Genomic DNA, 22,001 nt, shown 5'->3' with positions numbered 1-22,001 from the left:
AAATGCTGATTTGTGCATATATATACGAGCTGAGTCACTTTGCCCCAAGAGGTGTGAATGTCTCCAGAAAACTGTTGACACGTACAAATATGGGAGCAGTTAGTATGACCGATTCAGTTGTCATTTGGAGGGCCTAGATAATAGCAATGGAAGTGTGATCAGCCACCATTGTGGTGTTTTGCTTCCGAGAACAAGGTTGCAGCCTTGATTCTCATTGTGGTAGCTGTATTTTAACGGACGCAAGAAAATGCACGACGAAAACGCACGAAAAAGGCGCGTGTTCGGTACAGCAAGTGGCCCAGCGATGACTGCGTGAGCTTATTGGGTGATGTGCTGAACACAACTAACTAACAACGATCGGCTCCTTGAGGCAGAAAAGGCTACGTTTTAATGAAGCAGCAGAGGTTTTCATGCAGTAGTTAGTGCGTACACGCATCAGAGAAAGCCGGAGGATTCATCTGCACTCTTGCCACAGCTTTTGTTGTCCGTGTGATTGTTTCGAAACGCTCCTTGGTATTGCGACTATATGCCATGGCACGGTTGTGCGAGAGAGCTGTAATTTTTTCCGTGCTTTGGTGCTATCGATGGCACTTGTCATCACGTGCAAATTTGCATATGGTGGTTTTGCGTGTACTTAAATAAGCAGAGTTCCCATCTGGTACAGAACATAGTCGCAAGAGCCTGTACCACGGCCGGTCTAGAGGCGCGCTCTCGCTCCTTCCCTTACGGCCTGAGCAGCCGCCGGGAGTACAATGGAACTTTTTCTATACAGTCACGACGGCGCGCTCCGCGTGAGGGCGTCGCGAGCCAACCGCCCAAAGCGCGTATCGCCGCATGCACTTCGTGTTGTAAACCAGCTCTGCCCGGCCAATTTCTCGTGCTAATTACTTCTTTCGGTTGTAGCAAGCGGTGAAGGAAGTACAGGTGCGTGTGGGGACAGTCTGCCTTTCTCGGCACTCGGCAATAGAAGACGCACACGCAGCGCTACTAGCAACAACAATATTTTTTAAGACACGACCACCTTATATTCGATGGAGGCGAAAATGCCTGAGGACTACAGCCGATTGCTGTGGCTGGAAAATGAATTTTCAGGCTACATTAGGCGCATCCAGGAATCTTAATTCTGTCGCCGCTGGCGTTGGAAACTTTACAGACGAGACGTACACTGCCCGGCTTTTCACCACAAAGTCCACAGTGGAGACAGTCCGATTTCTTCTGAGAAAAGGAGTAAACTATGTGCTCACGAAGAAATTTAACAGTGATCCCATAGAGGCATTGTTTGGAAAATTGAGGGCAATGTGCGGTGCCAATGACGCGCTAGACGCAAGAGCCGTCACAGCTGCTTTGACCCACATTGTCAAGGAAAAGGCGCTACTTTCAAAAGACATGGGCATTCGCGACGAAAACATTGAAGAAGCGGCGGTGTCTATTCCGGAAGATGTTATTGAGGAACTTGAAGCTCTGCGAGAACCTCCTCGCAAACCACCGAACTCTGTTGCCTATTGAGGCTTGGTATATGTAGGTGGTTACATTGCCAAACTCATCACTGATGTCGGTTACGAAACATGCGCCATGCTAGCGACGACAAACAAAATGAGCAGTCCTTTGTAGCATTTTCTCGGTCAGCAAGAAGCCTATGATCTACACTACCCAAAGCCGGAGTTACTATCAATGCTGGACACAATTGTGACGTTCTTCGAGAAAGCAGTCAAATATCTTCCTCGAACGAAAATCCTCGAGACTCTGCAATTGACTGTTGAGCCATACCTTGAAGATTCGCCACTTCTGGACTGTCCGGAAAGTGTGGACAAGAGTCACGCGAGAGTGCTGGCTCATATTATTTCTGAGAAGTTTCTCCGGATTCTTCTTATTAACTACACAAAAAAGTTAACAGATGAGAATGACAAGCCTTCCGGTTTTATTCACAAGCCCTCGCGGAAGCATATCAGGCTGTGACAGACTTGACTCCTTTAAACTGTGATCGTCACTACAGTGTTTTACCAGCAGTGATTTTTTTTCAGTTCTCCATGCGCATATTGTTGTAGTACCAAGGAAAACATTGTTTCCCATTGAAAGGATTCCCTGAAAGTTTTTTATGTTTCCTCTTCGTCTGCAGCGTGGCCGTCCCCATTATGCAGTGACTCTCACTTTTTTGAAATATTTGTTGCAATATTAAAGCACGAATTAAGATGCCTCCAACAAAAAATGTGCAATTTTGTTATTTTCAAGTACAGCGACGTCCGGCACATAAATTTGAAATAAACATTTCCTAAACCATGATTAAACCGTTTCCTCAACCAAATGCAATGTTCATCCTCTTACTTATTCTCGAAGTTACAGAAACCTAAAAAAAAACAAGGCTGTGTTATAACCGCGTCGATGCTTTGCCGAGCAACAGAAGCGGGCTTATGAGCTGCCTGCGCCACCACTTCTGTAAAGCGGAATTTACCAGAGTCATCATATATACTTGCTACCATGTTTCTATTGCATTGGTACCATGAATACCATATAGAGTAACTTCTAAAAGCGCCACGGTAAGTCGGAAGCCGAGCACTCCCTGCGCGCGCTAGCCTCCGCAACGGCCGGGAGTGAGTTAGGGAGCAGTTGGCTCGGAGCGCCCCCACGAAATTGCGGCCATAGGTAGCAACAGCCCCCCGCGCGCAGGCCGTAAAGGAAGGAGCGAGCGCGCGCCTCCAGACCGGCCGTGCCTGTACAAGCACCGAAATGCCTGACAAGTGCACCAGCGGGCCTTGAGCTATTTCGGACGTGGCTGTGGCGATTTGACCATTTGGGCAACGGAAAACGGCATGAATTTGATTTTTCGGACAATTTCGCAGTCTTGGGGAGTTAAAAAAAAAAAATCGGACGTTGACCGCACTAGTAAACGTAGTAGTGCAGATTTATCTTCCCTCAGTTGTACGAATTAGTGTGACAGTCTTTTTTTTTTCCCCTCCTTCATGCCTTCCAGGGAAGATCCAGTCTCTGTAATCCTGTTTGACACATGGGGAACTGAGGACATCAACCTGAACCATGTAGTGTTCTTAAGCTTGATGACACCACGGCTGCCTGAGAAGGGCTGTGTGGGACGGTGCTATCTGTGCCACGTTACCCCCACTGGCACGGTGTGGGTGCAAGTTGTGGGACCAGGACTTGAGACACTCAATAACATCATGACGGCCTTCAATGACTACTGCAAGGTGAGGTGGTGTGTCTCGTAAAAGTGTCAAGCTCGCAGTCTGAATTTCTATGATGTTTGGACACAATATTAATGAGAACTAACAGACAATAATGCCAAGGAAGGTATAGGAGATGTTATTTGTAATAATTGTGATATAAATTTGAAGAAAGTAAAGTGGATGAAAAGATAACTTGCAGCCAGCAGGGACCGAACCTGCGACCTTCGAATAATGCATCCGATGCTCTACCACTGAGCTACGGCGGCGGTCATCCTCCCGTCCACTTTATAGGGTATATATGTGCATTTAAACCTAGGAGTAGCGCCGATCGCAGCCATGGCGGCGAGTGTGGATCGCTCTTTTTCTGCTTTTTGGTGTCACGTAGCACGTGATCTTTTTATTATGAGCTGGCAGCTGACCAATAATTCCTCGCATACTACCTGAAGGCATTAAGTCTGCCAGAACGAGACCCTTCCCCCGTCCACTTTACTTTCCTCACATTTATATCCCAATTATTACATATACAGTGAAATCCCGCTACAACGAAATTGACGGGACGCACAATAAAGTTCGTTGTTGCCGAATTTCGTTGCAGAGAAATTTCATCTACAGACCACAATAGTTAGGAAGATCTAATGATAATTGACTAATGACTCGTCCTTTGGTCCCGGCAAGCGCGTGCATTGTCCTTTGCATTTAACTCTCGCTGACTCGGACGTATGTGGCCGCACACTGATTGAATGTATTGTCTCACGTATAACACGCACAAAATTATACAGAAAATTTAGCGCTAAACTTGGGTTGCGGGTTATACACGAATTTCGGTGCGCAAGTTGGCTTCACGGTAATGCAAGGAAGGCGGCTTTGTGTCACTACACGACTTGTACACATGGGTTATACACGAGCAAATACGATATGCAGGCTACCCTCGAAGCCTGCTTAGTGCACAGCGCCGCGAAGGAGCGTGCCAAAGTTCGCTAGAGGCTAACTGAAAACGAAGTGCCGAAGCTCGGCACTACGGGGGGAGATCGAGCGGCCGTGTCACTACCACAGTCATAAGCGAGTGAAAGGAAAGCTGAAACGCTTCGCACCATTTTACGACTTTATTGCCTTTAATCTTTCTTCCGGTGTGTTAGCTGCGTACTTGAGCGTATTCGCTATCGATGATCACGACGATAGCGACCGCAGTTTTCTGCGCAGCGGTTATGGCAAACGGTAGTTCTGTTTTCAACCTGTGCGCTGTGGCCGTGCGCGTGCCTTCAGAACTGCGTCGTTGCTATCTGTGATCGCGTCTACCGCTGTTTTGACTGCAGCATTGCTTTGAGTTGGTGCGCGTACATTGGAAGCGCGTGTACTTTCATGGTAGCCCATGATCGCATCGACCCGAACGCGTTTGTGGTCGCAGCGGTTGCGGCACAGTGTAGTTACGCTTGGACTAAGAGCGCGCTGGCAGCACGTGTGCCTTCAATACTCCATGGATGTCATTCATGATCGCAGGGCTTGTAATGACGAGCAGTAGTTTTGTTTTGTGTACGTCAGAACAATGGTGGGAGTTCTTGAAGAACTCCCACCATTGTTCTCTATTTTTTTCTCTTTTTATGTTATTTGCACTTATATTTTTTTTATTATCGATGACACATAGTTTATGACAACACCGTCTTTTTCTTGTATCTGTATCTCATTATTATTGAATTTTGTAATATTACTATTCTTTGCTACTGTCGTTGCCAATCAAATATTAATATTGCATAGGAGGTCCCATTTCAGTTTACACTACGGGACCTCCTTCTGTATATCCTTATCTTGTACATTGTGTTATGAATGAATAAAATTTGATTTGATTTGAACGATTCTTCCGCGGCCCGCACGCGTATCAAACCTGCCGGCAGCATCATGGCGGATGGACGATCTGTCGCCGAGCATCTCAGTGGCGAATAATTTACCGGGATATGCGTGTGGTGGCAGAAAGCATGTCTCCGATGATAACACGGGTCTTGCGATGCGGCCGCACGGCTCTGGAAACGAGAAATGGTCGAGTTTCTAGCAGAATTCCGCGGCAGTCCTAGGCAAGCTCCTTTTCCTTATGCGGTGGCACTCGCGAAAACTTCGTTCAAGCAGAAATACCCAGAAAAAGTATTCGTTGTGACGAGACCTTTTTCGCATTGTCTTCTATAGGTGGCTGACGGGGAGTCGAAAATTATTCGTTATGGCGGAAATTTCGTTGTAGCGGTATTCGTTATAGTGGGATTCGACTGTAACATCTCTTATACTTTCCTTGGCATTATTGTCTGTTAGTTCTCATTAATATTGTGTCTCACAGAGAAAAACTAGCCTTTAAAAGCCATCTTCTTTCCTTCATGATGTTGGGGTGGCAGATGCGTTTTTAGATACTTTCAAGGGGCAGTTGTCATATTGTTGCATTGCCACGGCACTGAGGGGACCGAGCGCTGCCAAAGCTATTGAGTTATCAATCTCAAATCTCAATGGGTGAACTTGTGTAGTGCTACAATAACAGCGGCGAGTACGGTCGTTGCTCGCTAACCTGAACTCGCAGGTCAAGTTTGACTGTGTAGTTCCATAAGTTCCAGAATAAATTCATCTACATTCAAGAATGCACAACAGCAGCTTCTTTCAATGCCTCAAGAAATGCTCTAGAATGAGTGAAGTGCCTTCCAGAAGTATCGTTCCGAAGTAATAGTTTGAGGTCTACAGTGAGCTGAAATATGAGTGCAGTGTTCACCTTTGCTGTCCGCCCTTCACTTTTCTGGAGGGGTGGGGTGACACTCGGGGTGAGGGCTCTGCCTGTTGCATTGCGTTTCATATCTCTTGTGTGGAAATGGAGATTACAATTGGTTTCTCTTGGAAGTGTGAAATTATTGTCAAAAGTTAACTTACATTTTTAACTGATACAGCCCATTTAGTTGATTGGGTCAATTAATTCACACAGTAATATAGTATGAAGGAGCACACTGAATAAAGATCCTGCATGATTTATATCAACATTTGCCAATGGCAAATCTGTGTGGGAACTTGGCCAGTTTCTTCGGGGAAGAGCCTCTGGCAGGGGGTAGGCCTATGTTTGATAAGAGATGTTAATGAGCTTTCAGCCTTATTGTGAATCCTGTGTACAAGAAACATTTTCTCGTCATGCCTGAGGGGTGGTTTGGGGCCCTTTTTGACACTGATAAAACCCAACCCAGTGTGGAACAGTCACTGGCAAAAGTCCTAAGTAGGCGAGCTTTCCCGCCGCGCTCCGTTGACAGGCGGCGAACTTTCCCGCAACTATCGAAAATAGCGGTAGCGGGGTGGGCGTTTACGACTGCTGTACACATCGATGGCGCCGAGTGCGCCACTTGAACGTAGCGGCATACGCACGCCGCAGCCTTGCAGCAACGACGCACTGCACTTGTTGCACCAGCTCCTCCTTGATAGTATCGCTAGTATCGCCAGGCATCCGTTGCATCGGTCGTTGTTGTGCTCGTGTGTTAGGCCTGCCGCGCGTTGTGGTGTGTGTAGCGATGGCTGCAGACGCGAAGAAACGGACGACCCTGACTTTTGCAGCAAAACTGGAAGCAATCCAGCGCGTTGAGAATGGTGAGAAGAAGTCGAGCGTCGCGGACGGGTTAGGCATACCAAGGAGCACATTGAGTACTCTGCTCAAAAACAAAGCCGACATAAAGGCCAAGGCCGAAAAGAGTTTGGTGGACGCGCTGACGAAGCATCAGTGGAAGAATCCGAGGAAGCTGGGTTGGCATGCGCAGATGAAGAAAGCGAGCTCGCCGAAACGTGGAGCAAGCTGGAGAGCTTTGTTGGTGCGGAGCCGCAAAGCATGTGCATCGAAGACTTCGTTGGAGGTGACGACAGCACTGGTACAACGGCGGAGCTAACGGATGTAGAGATCGTCGCCGAAGCTACCGCTGAGCAGCCGAATGAAGACGCTGCCGAGGTGGATCCCGCAAGCGCTGATGGTGCCCCGCTCCCGACATCAGCTGAGGTCGTAGCCGCTTTGGCCCTTGCGCGCCGCCACTGCAGCGCGATTGAAGGCACCGGCCTTTCACTTGTGGATCGCCTGGACTATGTGAGGACGCAGTCGTCAAACACGCCATTGCCAACAAAAAGCAGGCTACTCTTTTTCAGTATTTTAAGCCAACACAATAAATACTTTGTTTGAATCTTCAAGTGAGTATTTACTGCACCACGATTGGTTCGTTGGTTGTTTTCCACAAGTTCTTGACGCATGTCACAGTATCTGTTCGCTTACATTTTCTTCTCTTCTTCCACCTCTGACTTGCAGGGTACTGATTCAATGACTGACGACCCTGTGACGAGCAGGATGTATGGCTGTCAAAGCCGAAGGGACAATGCCTTCTTCCGAGCTGTGCTGATCTCACCCGAGCCGCTTCCTTCAGGAGAGGTATGCTCCATGTTGCTACTGCCCAGTGACAGTAGTCGCGCAACTCCTTGAAATGTGTGTGTGCTTGAGCCAGTCTTCTATGCACCTTGTCAACATAGGCTCCCTGGGTGCCGCCATAATCCTCTGTGGGCTGTTTCTAATATGCGTGACACCCCGTAAACGCACTGCCAAGGCTGTGACATCAGCTTTTGTACTCCCTTGCGACAGTCCAGAAAGGAGGTGATCCTTCTCTCCGTTGAAAAGGTCTATAGGGAATACCATATTCACATAATTGTAAGTCGACTCGAATGTTGGTCGACCGCCATAAGACTTACATTCCTTGACTGTAGTCGTCGCTGGAATGACTACACATGCTCGCTTGTCATCGTCAAACCAGCCCTCTTCATGAACTTCGATGCCCAGGTCCTGGGGACCTTGATAGTGCACACCCTTGGCATTCCAGTTTCCAAAACAGACGGGGGCTTTTTGCATGACAATTTAGCATGTCACCAGCAGAGCCCGATAGCGTAGTTAGTTCACGTGTGCTGCCAGCTCCAGAAAGCATTCAGCCCAGGAAACCCCCAGCGCTTGGCATCACTTGTGAAAGTTCGGTCACACTGCAGTTGCCACTGCAGCACCACCCGTTGAGAAACTCCAAGCTTGCGTCGCATCGCGTAGTGCATTTTTTCAGCATGGAGAATGGCATTGGTAGCCCTCTTGCACGCTACTGTGAATAGGTGCCGAAAATTTTCTGGCCCAGAGCACTCGTAACGAAGCATGATGGCGCAATCATCAAGCACAACAGTGGCACGGCTACTGGCCCAGCTGCCAGTCTGGCGGAGTACGGAGGGCCTATTGGCTCAAGCTCACTTCAGCACGGTAGACAACAAGACTTTGGTTGGTGGCTTCGGCGAGTGCTGGCATGCCAGCACCTCAATAGTGTGTGGGCACAGTTGAGGGGAGAAAGTGTAGGGCGTTGCAGGAGGGAAGGGAGGGTCGGGGGTAGCCAGGGCGCAGATTTTAATTGCCAGCCACTTACCAAATGCAACCGTTAAAAAAACGTGCACATGTCAGAAAGAGAAGCTTTCTATCAACTACCAGCACCCTGAACTGATCGTTGCTAGCCGCTGTTCCTCATCAGGAGCGCCGCTACTGATTGGAAGAATGGCTCTTCCATCAACCATCACTTCGAAAATGGCACACATGCGGCTCTGATGGGAGTGCCGGTCTTTGATGAAAGAGCTGATCTCCATATGCGTAAATTGCACTTCAAGGGGATATTCAAGTATCCTAAACCACAACTCAGAGCAAAAGTGTGGGAATAAGTTTTCTGTGCTGCTGTAAAGAAACGGTGACAATCTAAAGAAAGAGTTGAACTTGCATTTTGACATGAAAATACATGAATAACGGCATTTGAAATACAGTGGACTCTTACTTAACGGAATATAACAACTGCCTCTAATACGATTGGTGATTGGTTTCATACGTGAATTCTGCACCCCTGTTCATATCTCAGTTAGTGGAACTCCCTTTGGACAATGCCTTCTTCGAGCTGTGCTGACCTCACCCGAGCCGCTTCCTTCAGGAGAGGTATGCTCCATGTTGCTACTGCCCCCGTGACAGTAGTCGCGCAACTCCTTGAACTGTGTGTGTGCTTGAGCCAGTCTTCTATGCACCTTGTCAACATAGGCTCCTGGGTGCAGCCATAAATCCTCTGTGGGCTGTTCTAATATGCGTGACACCCCGTAAACGCACTGCCAAGGCTGTGACATCAGCTTTTGTACTCCTTGCGTGACAGTCCAGAAAGGAGGTGATCCTTCTCTCCGTTGAAAGGTCTATATGGGAATACCATATCACATAATTGTAAGTCGACCTCGAATGTTGTCGACACGCATAAGACTTACATTCCTTGACTGTAGTCGTCGCTGGAATGACTACACAGCTCGCTTGTCATCGTCAAACCAGCCTCTTCATGAACTTCGATGCCATGTCCTGGGGACCTTGATAGTGCACACCCTTGGCATTCAGTTTCCAAAACAGATGGGGGCTTTTTGCATGACAATTAGCATGTCACCAGCAGAGCCCGATAGCGTAGTTAGTTCACGTGTGCTGCCAGCTCCAGAAAGCATTCAGCCCAGGAAACCCCCAGCGCTTGGCATCACTTGTGAAAGTTCGGTCACACTGCAGTTGCCACTGCAGCACCACCCGTTGAGAAACTCCAAGCTTGCGTCGCATCGCGTAGTGCATTTTTTCAGCATGGAGAATGGCATTGGTAGCCCTCTTGCACGCTACTGTGAATAGGTGCCGAAAATTTTCTGGCCCAGAGCACTCGTAACGAAGCATGATGGCGCAATCATCAAGCACAACAGTGGCACGGCTACTGGCCCAGCTGCCAGTCTGGCGGAGTACGGAGGGCCTATTGGCTCAAGCTCACTTCAGCACGGTAGACAACAAGACTTTGGTTGGTGGCTTCGGCGAGTGCTGGCATGCCAGCACCTCAATAGTGTGTGGGCACAGTTGAAGGGGAGAAAGTGTAGGGCGTTGCAAGGAGGGAAGGGAGGGTCGGGGTAGCCAGGGCGCAGATTTTAATTGCCAGCCACTTACCAAATGCAACCGTTAAAAAAAAAGTGCACATGTCAGAAAGAGAAGCTTTTCTATCAACTACCAGCACCCTGAACTGATCGTTGCTAGCCGCTGTTCCTCATCAGGAGTGCCGCTACTGATTGGAAGAATGGCTCTTCCATCAACCATCACTTCGAAAATGGCACACATGCGGCTCTGATGGGAGTGCCGGTCTTTGATGAAAGAGCTGATCTCCATATGCGTAAATTGCACTTCAAGGGGATATTCAAGTATCCTAAACCACAACTCAGAGCAAAAGTGTGGGAATAAGTTTTCTGTGCTGCTGTAAAGAAACGGTGACAATCTAAAGAAAGAGTTGAACTTGCATTTTGACATGAAAATACATGAATAACGGCATTTGAAATACAGTGGACTCTTACTTAACGGAATATAACAACTGCCTCTAATACGATTGGTGATTGGTTTCATACGTGAATTCTGCACCCCTGTTCATATCTCAGTTAGTGGAACTCCTTTTAAACGAAGCATATTTTCCTGGTTCCTTCAGGTTCCGTTCAACGAGTCTACTGTATGCTATATTCAGAGATATTTTCTCAGGAAAAAATTTTCATCATGGAAGTTCCCCTTTCCCCACTCCCGTCTTATGCTTTTGTACACTTCCGGCTATTTGTCAAGCTTTTATGCATTGGTAACTATTGATTATAGTACCATATTTATTCGAATCTAAGCCGATATGTTTTTTTTTTTTCGAAAAAACTATGTATGAAAGTGGGGTTGGCTTAGATTCGAGTACAATGATGATTTTTTTTTTTTTCTGACCTTGCAAATTTCGGGGGTCGGCTTATAATCGGGGCTGGCCTAGATGCGAGTAAATACGGTACTATATGGTAAGTCTTCGGTACGTCAGCTACAAGCCCTGACAATACATTAAGTCTTAGCTTAGCAAAAGGGAGCGATTGTGAGGTGAGAGAAACACAGGCTTGCCTGCGTCGCACACAGTTTCGTTTGTTGCAGCTGAAAGAGCTTTGCACACTGATTACCATTCTGTGAAGTATCCTGACCAGTGAAGTCTTCTGAAGTGTCTCAGTTTTTTGTGCCCTTGTGTCTTTTGTCTCTTTTTCGGCTGTGAAACAGTTCAAAGTGCGGCATGTGGACTGTGGCTATGAAGAGAAAGCCTACATTGCGGAGCTCAGAAACGTTGACAGCCTGGGAGACTTTGTTCTTCGCTTACCATTTCAGGTATGTATGTGTGTGTTTGATTCTGTGCAGATGCTATTTGTCCTTTGCATTTTGGTAGACCAAGTTAATTGAAAAGGGTCCCGTAACATCTTTTATGAAGAGTGTGCCCTCTAGCACTTCACCATCCTAGCCAAAAGAAACGCTTTCATGCTGCCATCTCATAAGAATATGCTTAGGGATCATCTGCAACTTTTTTTCTGTAATCTCACTTGGGAGTATTACAAAAATATTATAGAAATATTAGAAAAATATTCCATTTGCTTTTCACCCAAAATTTTGCTATTTGCACAGCTCTTCAATAAACCAGACATGTATAACTGAGTGCAGTGCTGTAAGGTTTCCTTAAAAATAAACACCGTGATAACTTGCATGACTTTCATTCAACGACTATTCTTCTCTGGCTGTGTTTGTACAAATTAGGACTAAATTCAATACTCTTCCATGGTGGAGAAAAGGCTTTGATAACAATGCTGTCATATTGTTTTACTCTTACAGGCTGTGCCATGCCAAATGCGAGGCCTTACGAAAGAGGACGGCTTCTACTGGTCCGCAGATGTTGCGACCCAAGTGCTTTCTCTCTCTGGAGATTCCCATGCAGAACTTCTCATCCGCGTGAGAGTTTGTCGAACGTCTTCTGCTTCGCAAATGCGATTAGTGTTCTTTGGGCATGTTCCTTACTTCTAAGAAGCTGACATCTGGGGAATCAGTCCTGCTTATATGGTCAGGGCTGAAGGGTGTCCCTTGAAGTAGCCACACACCGTCTTATGTACAGGTTCGTCCACTCTTTTGATGAACACGGCTCACTGTGGTGTGGCCGTGCTCCGCGGAGTGCCAGTGGATCTAGCGTGGCCGTGCATCGAATTAAAGTGGTGCATGCGCACGAGGACCCACAGGAGGTACATCGTATAATCTGCCACAGCGCTGGAGCGTGCTGCTTTTTTTTTTTTTTGCTGTAGTACAGCAAGAGTGAGGTGGTCCTATGCTCCTGTGCCGCTTCGTTTTCATGTGCAAGCCGTGGCGGATGGACTGGCGCTCTGCGGAGCGTGGCCGCACTGAGTTGTGTTCACCTTAAGGACGAGCCTGTACATGTCGCATTCCCAACCTGTAGTGCAGGTAAAGATGGGTCCTCTAAAGAGAACAAACAGCGGAGTTCAGCTAAAAATCAGCGAGTTCAGCTGTCCTAAAGGGAAGGCTCACTGCGCTATTAAATTTTAACACTGTGACGGCTGACAGCAATCACAATTTCTGACTCCATAGTGTACCTTGCTCAGGTCTTCGAATGTCATGCAAGCACTATGTTGCAGTTAAGAAACTGTGGCCACTGTAAACGAAGTTGATAATTTAGGTTGTCTCACTTCAGTGTGATTCGAAATCTGAGCCGTTTTGTTTTTTTCCAGCATCGATAGGTTTTGATGCTACGTTTACCGGCAGTTTACGTTAAAAGTAGCATTTGTTGTCAAACCATTCTGGGCGAGACTCAAGGTGATATTTGCAAGATGTTGTGTTAGGAGCAAATGTTAAATTGTGTGTAGTGAGAGCCTTGAACGTTTAAGAGACTGTGAATGAACTATATGCATCTGAAGCATGCCACGCTGCAGTAGACAGGTGAAGTGTGTCCTGTGGTTTGCAACATCTGGGATGCACTTCTCTAAGTAGCTTGCTCAGGCTCTAAAGTAGTTGCATAGACAATTGCACATTCGTGGTGAACGGTGTGTTTATTAAAGCTGTCGCTGTCAATGTGTGCAGGTGACCAAAGCAGGGACAGACAAGGAGGAGCCTGTAGTGGAGCTCTTCAGGAGAAACAAGGAGGGCCAACTGAAGTCCATCAATAACACTGTCATTGAAACACTGAAGCAAACCCGGTGTCCTGGTTTGCACTAGTCAGGCACCTACTCATCTGCCTCAAGGTGAGCTCCACCTCTGATGAAAATTTTCTAGTTTGTGTGGCAGCATTTAGGAGGGAACTTTATAGAGCATTTTTGCATGTTATCCGGATCCCACACGCCACGTTCCACTTGCTTTACTTTGTGCTGCTCTAGCAGCCATTCTTGTATGGCTAGCATGTTTCGTCGTCTTAACCTTTGGAGCACACAATTAAGGCAGGTTTTGGAATTGGAGAAATGGTGCAATTGATATTGAGCTACTCTTTTTTGCATTGCAGTCTTCCATAGGTAGGTCGAAAATAGTTTTCTATACGAGATGTGTGGTCAGTGCACTCGCTGTGCACCAAGTGCCACGAAATCAAAGGCTGCTGCTATTGCGTGTGCAAAATGAGCAGCAATGTTTTAATTATCCTCTGAAAGTTAATTTCAGGGTATAAATAACAAAAGTTTGGCCCTATATATACGTATGGGTGCTGGCCAGAACCTTCAGAGGAGGTCAAATAAATTAAAAGTGTAAATAGGTGCAGTTGAATCAAGTCAAGTCAAAATTTATTTACATCATGTGCATGTGAACAAGCTTGGGCAAAACGCGAAACAGTTAACTTCTTGCCCAAGCACCTCTTCCCCCTATGATAGATGGATGGATGAACAACTTTTAGTCCTTCGGTACGCGCGATTAGCGCGCAGCGGGCCGCTCCCACATCGGGACAGAGAGGCCTTGCCCCTTCGCCACGTCACGGGCCCGATGGACAGCCCAGAGCTGTGCTTGATGAAAACTTCGTGTAGCAGTTCACTCTTTGCTCGTTTGAGGTGTTGTGCACAGCTGTTTGGCACAACTGCACTTGTGGTGTAAGTGCTACATATGTGACAAAGCTGTGCCAAAACCATAACAGTGCCTTCACTGGGGCCAGAGCTGCTCAGAAAAAGTTCACAGAGGTCCCATTCTGCATGCTTTTTGATGTTTCAGCGCGGCTGTTGTCCTTTCATTGTGTGCTTCCAGCACTTTTTACTGAACTACATCATATGTTCGAACACTCACATAAGGTTACAAAAAATTTGATTACTCTAAGCTCTCATTTTATTGAACCGGTCAGAGAACGCTGCCGATCAGTATTTGAGTCTCCTGAGAACATGCGAGCCATACATTATAGCAAAGCATGCATCCCGGAATTGACAATTAATTCTCAGTCAGCTAGAAATCATTCCCTTCTCTCGACAAATTATGCCATGAACCCAAATGACCGCCCCATAAGCTCAAAGCAGGGGTGAGACAGCTGTGCATATTGCGCATTTTTGATACGATTCCGTTTTCCTGCGCCAAGCTGCTCCAAAAGCATAAAAATTGCGCCGAACTGCGCTGAAACGGCCCCACAATCAAGAATTTTCAAGCCCGCGTCACTTTCAGCGTGGGAAAACGTAACTTTAGAAGCAGCGTCCAGGGATACGTTCGCAGAACACGTTAACGCGCCCCAGCGTGTCCTACGCGCCTTTGTAATAGAGGCTTCCATAGTGCTGTGATAATCGCCTCTGAGCGGTTGTAAATATGTGTAGTGTCCGAGCGGTAACGACGTAGTGTCCGAGGGGTAAGGTTTCTCGGCGCTCGCGACGCATTTTTGAAGGCGGTCCCTCACGAGGTGGCAGCGAACGGTGGCGCAGCGCGCTTTTGTTATCACCTATTAAAAGCGTGCGGCACACTTGACGCTACGCCACCCGCGCAGCCAAGCAGATAGCTGAAGGCGCTTTATTTTAGGCAGTTTTCGAATAGCGTACGCTAAGTTAGCGTTAGCGGCCCGCTATTTCCGTCACTTTCCGTCGCGCGAGGAGCAACTTCGAACTTTGCGCGGTCGCGATCACTGGCGCGCGCTATCTAGAAAGCCATCACAGCGGGGCGGGCGGCTCGTATACGCTTCTACGTGCTGCGCTCTCAAAGCGAAGTGACTATGCGGAGAACATGGCTCCCTGGAGCGGCCGTATTTTCTTACACCATCGTTTTATAGTTACGCGAGATCGGATACAAAACAGTTAGCTGCCAGCCTTACTTCGCGTAACACTACAATTAGTTACTATCGCATTCATTGCTTCCCCTTGCGGTGAAACTGTGACTTTTTTTATTATTTGAGAAGTGTGATGTTTTTTCTTTTCTTATTTTCAAATGTAAAGTGAACCTACTTGGAAAAAATTTTTTTATCTATTTCATATGTTGTTACCAGGGTTATATAAATTGCGTGGTTTGTAAAAAGGTAGTGTAGTTCATACCTGGCAATAATCTGTTAAAAAAAGCTTTCTCCAAAGGCTCTTTGAATGGTATGTGTATTCTAAGCCGATTAAAATATGTGCTTGTTCCTCCAAGTTACTACAAATTTGTTTTTTCAAGCTCCAAAAACGACATAATAAATGCCGCTAACTGCTCCCAAACAAGGTTCTCCTGCTCCTAAATTGAAGTTTTGCTGCTCCCAAAACTGCTCCCAAATCGATTTCAGCCGTCTCACCCCTGTCAAGTATGTGGCCATTGGCCAATTTGAGCTGCATGGTCACGGCTGCTCCAAGATGCCGCCACATGCCCGCGCGCGCACTATCGCATTCAGAGTAAGCCACACACTCGAAGAAAAAAAGAAAAGAGTGCTCAAGGTCATGACGAAGGGACGCATCTTCTTGCCCCCTTGTCATCCCCCTCCCTGCGTAGCTTTCAGTGCTGCCCCCACTAGTCCGAAAGGAGAAACAAAGTGCTTGAAGCACGCGACAAATCCCTGCAACTCCGCTCATACTTGACGGTTTCTAAAAATTTTTGCGGCATTCGATTCGTGAGGCAATAAATTCCTTCAATGAAGACGTTCGACGATTGCTTGAAAAATTGTTGCAGGGCCCCTTTAAATCTTGCTACAACTGCGAGGAAGTCTAAATGCAAAATATTCTGGGAAGCAAGTCTTTATCGAGGTGCACAAAAAGCCAGAGACAGCCTTGTATGTCTCGTGTTTTTGCCAGGCACGATTAATCCCTTCTCCAATTTTCTCGTGCATTGCATGAGTATGTGGTCACCGCTGACGCGTTCATCTTTGTTTCGCACCAGACAGGAGGAAGTCTGCGCACTGGTTGGCATTTCATGTGGCTGTCCATCCATTGGCTCTTCGTCTTCGTCAGGACCACCAAGAACAATGTCAACTATTTCTGCGAAGCGGATGAAGTAAACACTGTCATGGCAGTGCATATGTACAGTACAGCAAGTGCTGCGGCAGTGATGGCGGGATGGCAGCGACATGCTGCACACAACTAGCTACGGATGATCTGCTTCACTCAGCAGCAAATACTGTGTTTTTTTTTAAGTGGTGGAGGTTTTCGTACAGCAGCACATCGCTGTATAAATGCACACACGTGTATGGGGAAAAGCCTGATGAGTTGTCTGTTCTACCGCCATAGCCGGTGTGTTTAGCATCATCGTTTTGAAATGCTCCTTAGTATCGCAAATGTGCGCTATGGCACAGTCATGCAAGCGAGCAGTAATTTTTTTTTTCTGGGCTTTGCTGGGATTAGAGGTGCCTGTCAGAAGACTAAGATTTGCACTTTGTGGTTGAGTGGGGTTCCTGGCCGCTAGTGTATGTATTTACGAAAGTTTACTACCAAGCACCAAAACACGTACTAAGTGTACTGGCAGGCCTCCGGAGATATTTTCGATGTGCCTGTGGTGATTTGATCACTTCAACAAAGTGAAAAAGTGTGAATTTGTTCTTTTTTTTTTTTCGCACGATATCACGGTTCCGAGGGGGTCTGCAAAGTCTGACATTAACTGTATTTCGCTGTTTCCTCAGGCATTGGCTATACAAGACTGCAGTTATGAGTGAAATATAAAAGTCCTAATAATGAGTCATAAGATAGTGCTTCTTTTTCAAAGCTGTGAATATTCTCGTTCACTCACGTCAAGTGGCATGTGTGCTTTGATGCAAGATATTTCAATACCACCTAACCCAGTACCACCACACATCTTCCTGCATGACTGTGATGGCTGTGGATATTATAGAAGATGCAATGTGTGTAAACTTTTCTTAGTGTTGTAATGCTGGCACTCGTAAAATTAGCAGTAGAAAAAAAAATGCTAGCAGCAGTTGAAGAGTGCCATGCTAATTGAGCACACACACACAAACAAACAAATGAAAATGCAGTTATTCTATACTCAGTCTCGTACATCAGGTGCAGCGCTGTGAAAGTTATGCAGGAAACTCAGTCTGCAAAGTGTGTAGTAGATGTGCGGGCCCCTCGCTTGTCTTTCGGTGTCGTAAACGCTCGTTCGAGCCAAGAGCTAGTCTGTGCATGAGGCGTCACAACGGGCTGCAATTGAAACACAAAAAAAAAAAAAAACAGTGAGTACGCTAAGCAATCCAGAACAACATATTGACAACCATATAATGGGGTTTGTTTATTTCTAAGGCACAAGGAATCTTCGTTATTACTAAGCCTAACAACGAAAAAAAAAAAATCACCTTACAGGCAGTAAGATCCAACGAACTACAGTAGACTCAGGGAACCTGAAGGGACCAGGGAAATGTGTTCCATTTAACAGGAGTTCTGTTTACTGAGAGATGAACAGGGGTGTAGAATTCACATACGAAACCAATCATATCAGAGTTGGTTCATTAAGCAGCAGTTTCGCTTAACAGATTTTTTGTTTACCAAGTCTGCTGTATTTCTTAGTGCGAATGCATCTGCTGCAAGAAGTCTCGCTAGCCTCCATAGCGTTGGGCCTGATGTATGAAACAGTATAGCTGGACCATGGCACGTCATTGAAGCACCATCCACTGCACAGACATTGCCAATACAATATCTGATTGCGCCTAGGGATTGTGGTAGATTTTCTGGAAAAATTTTACCTTGTGAATTGTTCGGTACTACCAGACACTCTGGCAAGTTCATGCAACTGTATTTTGTACTTTTTTTTTCCCTCAGAACTGTTCTCTGCTAATGCATCTCTTCTTCTCTTAATTGCTAGGTTGGGTGAACTTCAAGCCAGTGTATCAACATGAAGCTCAGCTGCCCTCAAGAACTTTGATTTTTTTTCTTAAATGGGAATAGTTGTGCTCTTTTTTTTTTTTTCATATTCACTTCACATAGCTTAGAGCTTATGTTTGTTAGCAGTGCATGTCAGAGACCCTTCACTCCATGTCAGAGGGTGCTGCCTCAGTTTCGCACAGAGCTTAACCATTGTTGTCAGTTGTAGCTAGCCACAATGTTTTTAGCCTTTGTGGCGGGCCTGTGGCTTTGCTCCTGTTAAGTTTTGAGGCCTCAGTATTGTTTTTGTGTCAACGCACCTTTTAATATAAGGTCACAGGTATAGAATTCCTCTGGTTGCTTCCGTATGCATCTAGCCCAGGACCTTGTCATTGGGATGTCAGTGCTCTTCTAGTTTTTTTTTTTTTGTTAGCTTTTTTTTTCAGCCAGCACTTTTGTAGTAATGCAGTGACACATTCCCATATTGTAAGCATTTTGTGATCTTTACCTTGTCCCATAGTGTGACCACATTTGTTAGTGGTAGTGTTACCGCATTTGTTGATCCTTATCGTTGTTGTCTAGTAAAGTGTTGGAGATAATTTGCTGCCCTGTTTTTATTGCCCTGACAACAGAGTGCAGGATTTTGTGATATGCTGACAAAAATGTCAATAAAAGCATTCTCTAACATGACATGGTAGTAGTGGTAATATTGTTTGAGATCTTGTACTATGTAAAAGCAATGCAAGTGTGGTGTGCTTTGAGGGACTGATCCTTCAACATGATGCTCTTCTTTTTTTTTTTTTTTTCTTGCTGCATTTGTAGCCATTAGTCTTGTTCAAAGTACAAACATTAGAAGCACCTATGTAGAAGTCACATTGCTTCTCTTTCTTTCTCTCCTTTTTTTTTTTCTTAGGTACATATTACTGAAATCCCCCCTCTCACCATTGTTTTCCCAGAGGTCTGATAGTTGTTTCACATGGATGCAAACTTTATTTCGTTGACTCAAATAAACTAAAAGACTTCTGTTGGCTTTTGCGGTTTCCTGTTGTGGTTTTGGCAAAACAGTGCACGTGTATGGCATTTTACACCCCTAGTGGCACTGAAATTGCAAATTTGCTAAAAAGAGTGACCTGTTAAAGGGAGGGATAATTTTTTTTGGTACCAGTTTGCTTTAGTGCAACTGAAAGCTTGCCAATCGAAGAGTCTAATCGTGGCATTGTAACGCGGAAAACTCCGTGAAACACTTTCTATCTTGAATTTTTTAAATCTGTAGCTTCGAAACCGCCGCGGTGGTGTAGTGGTTATGGTGCTCGACTGCTGGCCCGAAGGTCGAGGGATCCAATCCTGGCCGCGGCGGCCGCATTTCGATGGCAAAATGCTCCAGGCCCGTGTGCTTAGATTTAGGTGCACGTTAAGGGGCACCCGATATATAGTCAAAATTTCCGGAGCCCTCCACTACCGAGGCTGTCGTAATCGTATATTAATCTCTAGCTTCGATGGAGCCTTGCACGCAACACATAATGCAAAAAAGCTGCAAGCAGCGGTAGGTGAGAATAATTGTATGCCGGCAAAACTAAGCGAGAACCTGTCTACTTCCACAATTCGTATGCTGCAGCACGCCACAACTCGAGGGTTTCCGGTTTCTCTAGTTGGCATGAAGGCACCGCAGCATCCAACTACTCCTACATCGTAATGAGTATAGAACAAAGGTAGGACGCCTTAAGCCCTAACCACACGTACGCGTTACAACGCGTCAGTGCGTGGCGTGTAGACGGCGCCGCGTCGTCTTCCTTTGGAGGGAGAAAGCGCGCGGCTACACGAAGCTGCGCGCCCTCTCTCTCCATAGGGAGAGGGCACGCCACGCGTTGTAACGCGTACGTGATATACAGACTAGTTTGTAACTATTTTGTGATGTTTATTTGCTTTCGATGTGCTGTATCCGCAATCATGCCAGAGGGTCGGACGTGAAGTCATTCCTTCTGCCGCGTGCAGTTTGACACGCCGAGGGAACTTCCCTGCGTGTGAACAGCTGTGATCGCAGCCCTGTGGACATGGGCGTGCCCACGAGAGGGGTGGACGGTGCGTCGCCCCTTCCCCTAATCATCTGGGGGAGGGGCGACGCACCTGTCACATCATTGTTTAGCCCTCTCATGCATGAATTGGGCGGTAGAAATTTTTCTCTTTTAGTTCAGATATTGATAAACATACTCCAAACTAGAAGAAAAAAAATTGCTTCCTTTTACAACCCATATTAAAAGTTATATGATGGAGGTACGCTACAAACATGCTTCACCGAAGTTACATTTGCACTTCTAGAAATTCTTTGGAAGAGCAACATAGTGTAGTATAAACGCACAACTAAAGGAAAGTAGAAAGACATGTATAGAGAAAGGGATGACGATAATTGTTTCTTGAAAACACTTGTTCGTTCGTTCGTCGCAACAAACGACAACGGACCACATAAATATGGATACCACACTACAAATTTGACAGCCGAAACTATTTTTCTTGCACCAATATTCTTTGCTCTCACAGTACAATATAGGTGCCCTTAGCTGCAACTAGGTTATGGGTAACATAGGCGTGCGCAGGGTTCCCCTGCGCACGGAGGGGGCGAAGGGGAAACTTCGCCCCCTCCGAGTGATACCACAACTCGAGTGATAACACAACTTACGCCTATGGGTAAAGATTGGAAGTATTCAGGACATGGTGGTACATTTCACCGGCTGAAGAGCGCCATGTGCTTGGTACGAGGAAACACACTGTGGCAACGCTAGGTATACTTCTGCTCGGAGTTATTCGGAAAGTGGGTCACCACCATAAAATCCCATCTCATCGCTCACGTCATACTGCGACCTCTTTTAGATGCGAAGCAGCTTATGGCGGGGGCTGTGTCCGTCCCTCCCGCGGTGACCCCGCACTGACGCTGGCTCCCGGTCAGCATAGCTGGACACATGAACAAGGGTGTTATTCAGCCATTTTGTTGCAGTTGTGTTATCACTCGAAGTGCTTCCTTGTCCTTCACACATCAGTTCTTTCAGGGGCTTCAGTTTATAGCATCTGAAAGGCTTTTCAAAACGTGCTTCTAAAAGAAATGGTTTTGACGTTTGTGCACTGCCACTGCACAACGGAACACCTGCAGCATAGTGTCCTCAAACGACGACAGCTGCACTTGTGTGTTTTTCTGCCATCAGATTTCATTAAAAACGGTCCGTAAACATGTATGTGCTCTTAAGGGAAGGCTGCACATCCTTAACACAAAAAATATACCAGGAAAACGAGCGCGTCTGCCGTTTACATAATTTTTAGTTTATTTTGACCACTGCTTCTGAGCGGTTTCCTGACGTTTCGCGAGGATAAATTGAATCAAAACGTAACATGGACACCTACTGACATCTATGATAATACTTCTAAAACCTTCTGTACTAACTAGAGGACCATCGTGGAGGAATGAAAAAAATAATCGCAATTCAATGTCACTTATTAGTTTTTATTGAGGTGTCCTCATATGAGGTCGCTATGCATGAGAGGGTTAAAGTGCAGGGTTATTACTATGCAGGTTTTTGACGATATTGTCACGTGGTCGTGACGTCGACGAAGACAGCAGTCGGCGTTTGCAGAATGAAACTTTTAGGGGCGAAGCTCCTTAAAGCGGCACCCGTTCGTCCCTCGTAGTCGTAGTCGTAGTAGTCGTAGTGCGTAACCATGCAGTCTTACGCTTTGACCTCCAAGGTGGTGCCGGTGGGAGAT

General features: G+C 46.3%; 1 protein-coding gene and 1 long non-coding RNA gene across 4 annotated transcripts in view; both read left to right on the top strand.

Moving 5' to 3' along the window:
• The window catches only part of LOC125757169 (uncharacterized), an 89,359-nt gene extending 70,078 nt beyond the window's left edge, over positions 1 to 19,281 (top strand). The window contains exon 2 of the long non-coding RNA XR_007415094.1: positions 17,982 to 19,281. This is a non-coding gene — a long non-coding RNA (uncharacterized LOC125757169). The remainder of the gene's footprint in view (positions 1 to 17,981) is intronic.
• The window catches only part of LOC119383215 (tudor domain-containing protein 7B), an 89,141-nt gene extending 69,860 nt beyond the window's left edge, over positions 1 to 19,281 (top strand). For all 3 annotated transcript variants that reach the window (XM_049412450.1, XM_049412449.1, XM_049412448.1), the window contains 6 exons: positions 2,969 to 3,197; positions 7,471 to 7,590; positions 11,287 to 11,391; positions 11,887 to 12,003; positions 13,138 to 13,298; positions 18,253 to 19,281. In XM_049412450.1, the coding sequence (XP_049268407.1) occupies positions 2,969 to 3,197; positions 7,471 to 7,590; positions 11,287 to 11,391; positions 11,887 to 12,003; positions 13,138 to 13,272 (706 nt within the window). In that variant the 3' untranslated portion in view covers positions 13,273 to 13,298; positions 18,253 to 19,281. The remainder of the gene's footprint in view (positions 1 to 2,968; positions 3,198 to 7,470; positions 7,591 to 11,286; positions 11,392 to 11,886; positions 12,004 to 13,137; positions 13,299 to 18,252) is intronic.
• Positions 19,282 to 22,001: the final 2,720 nt, after the last annotated feature.

This window comes from Rhipicephalus sanguineus, chromosome 2 (assembly GCF_013339695.2).
Source record: "Rhipicephalus sanguineus isolate Rsan-2018 chromosome 2, BIME_Rsan_1.4, whole genome shotgun sequence".
Taxonomy (NCBI): domain Eukaryota; kingdom Metazoa; phylum Arthropoda; class Arachnida; order Ixodida; family Ixodidae; genus Rhipicephalus; species Rhipicephalus sanguineus.
This window is presented reverse-complemented; position numbering and strand designations above follow the sequence as displayed.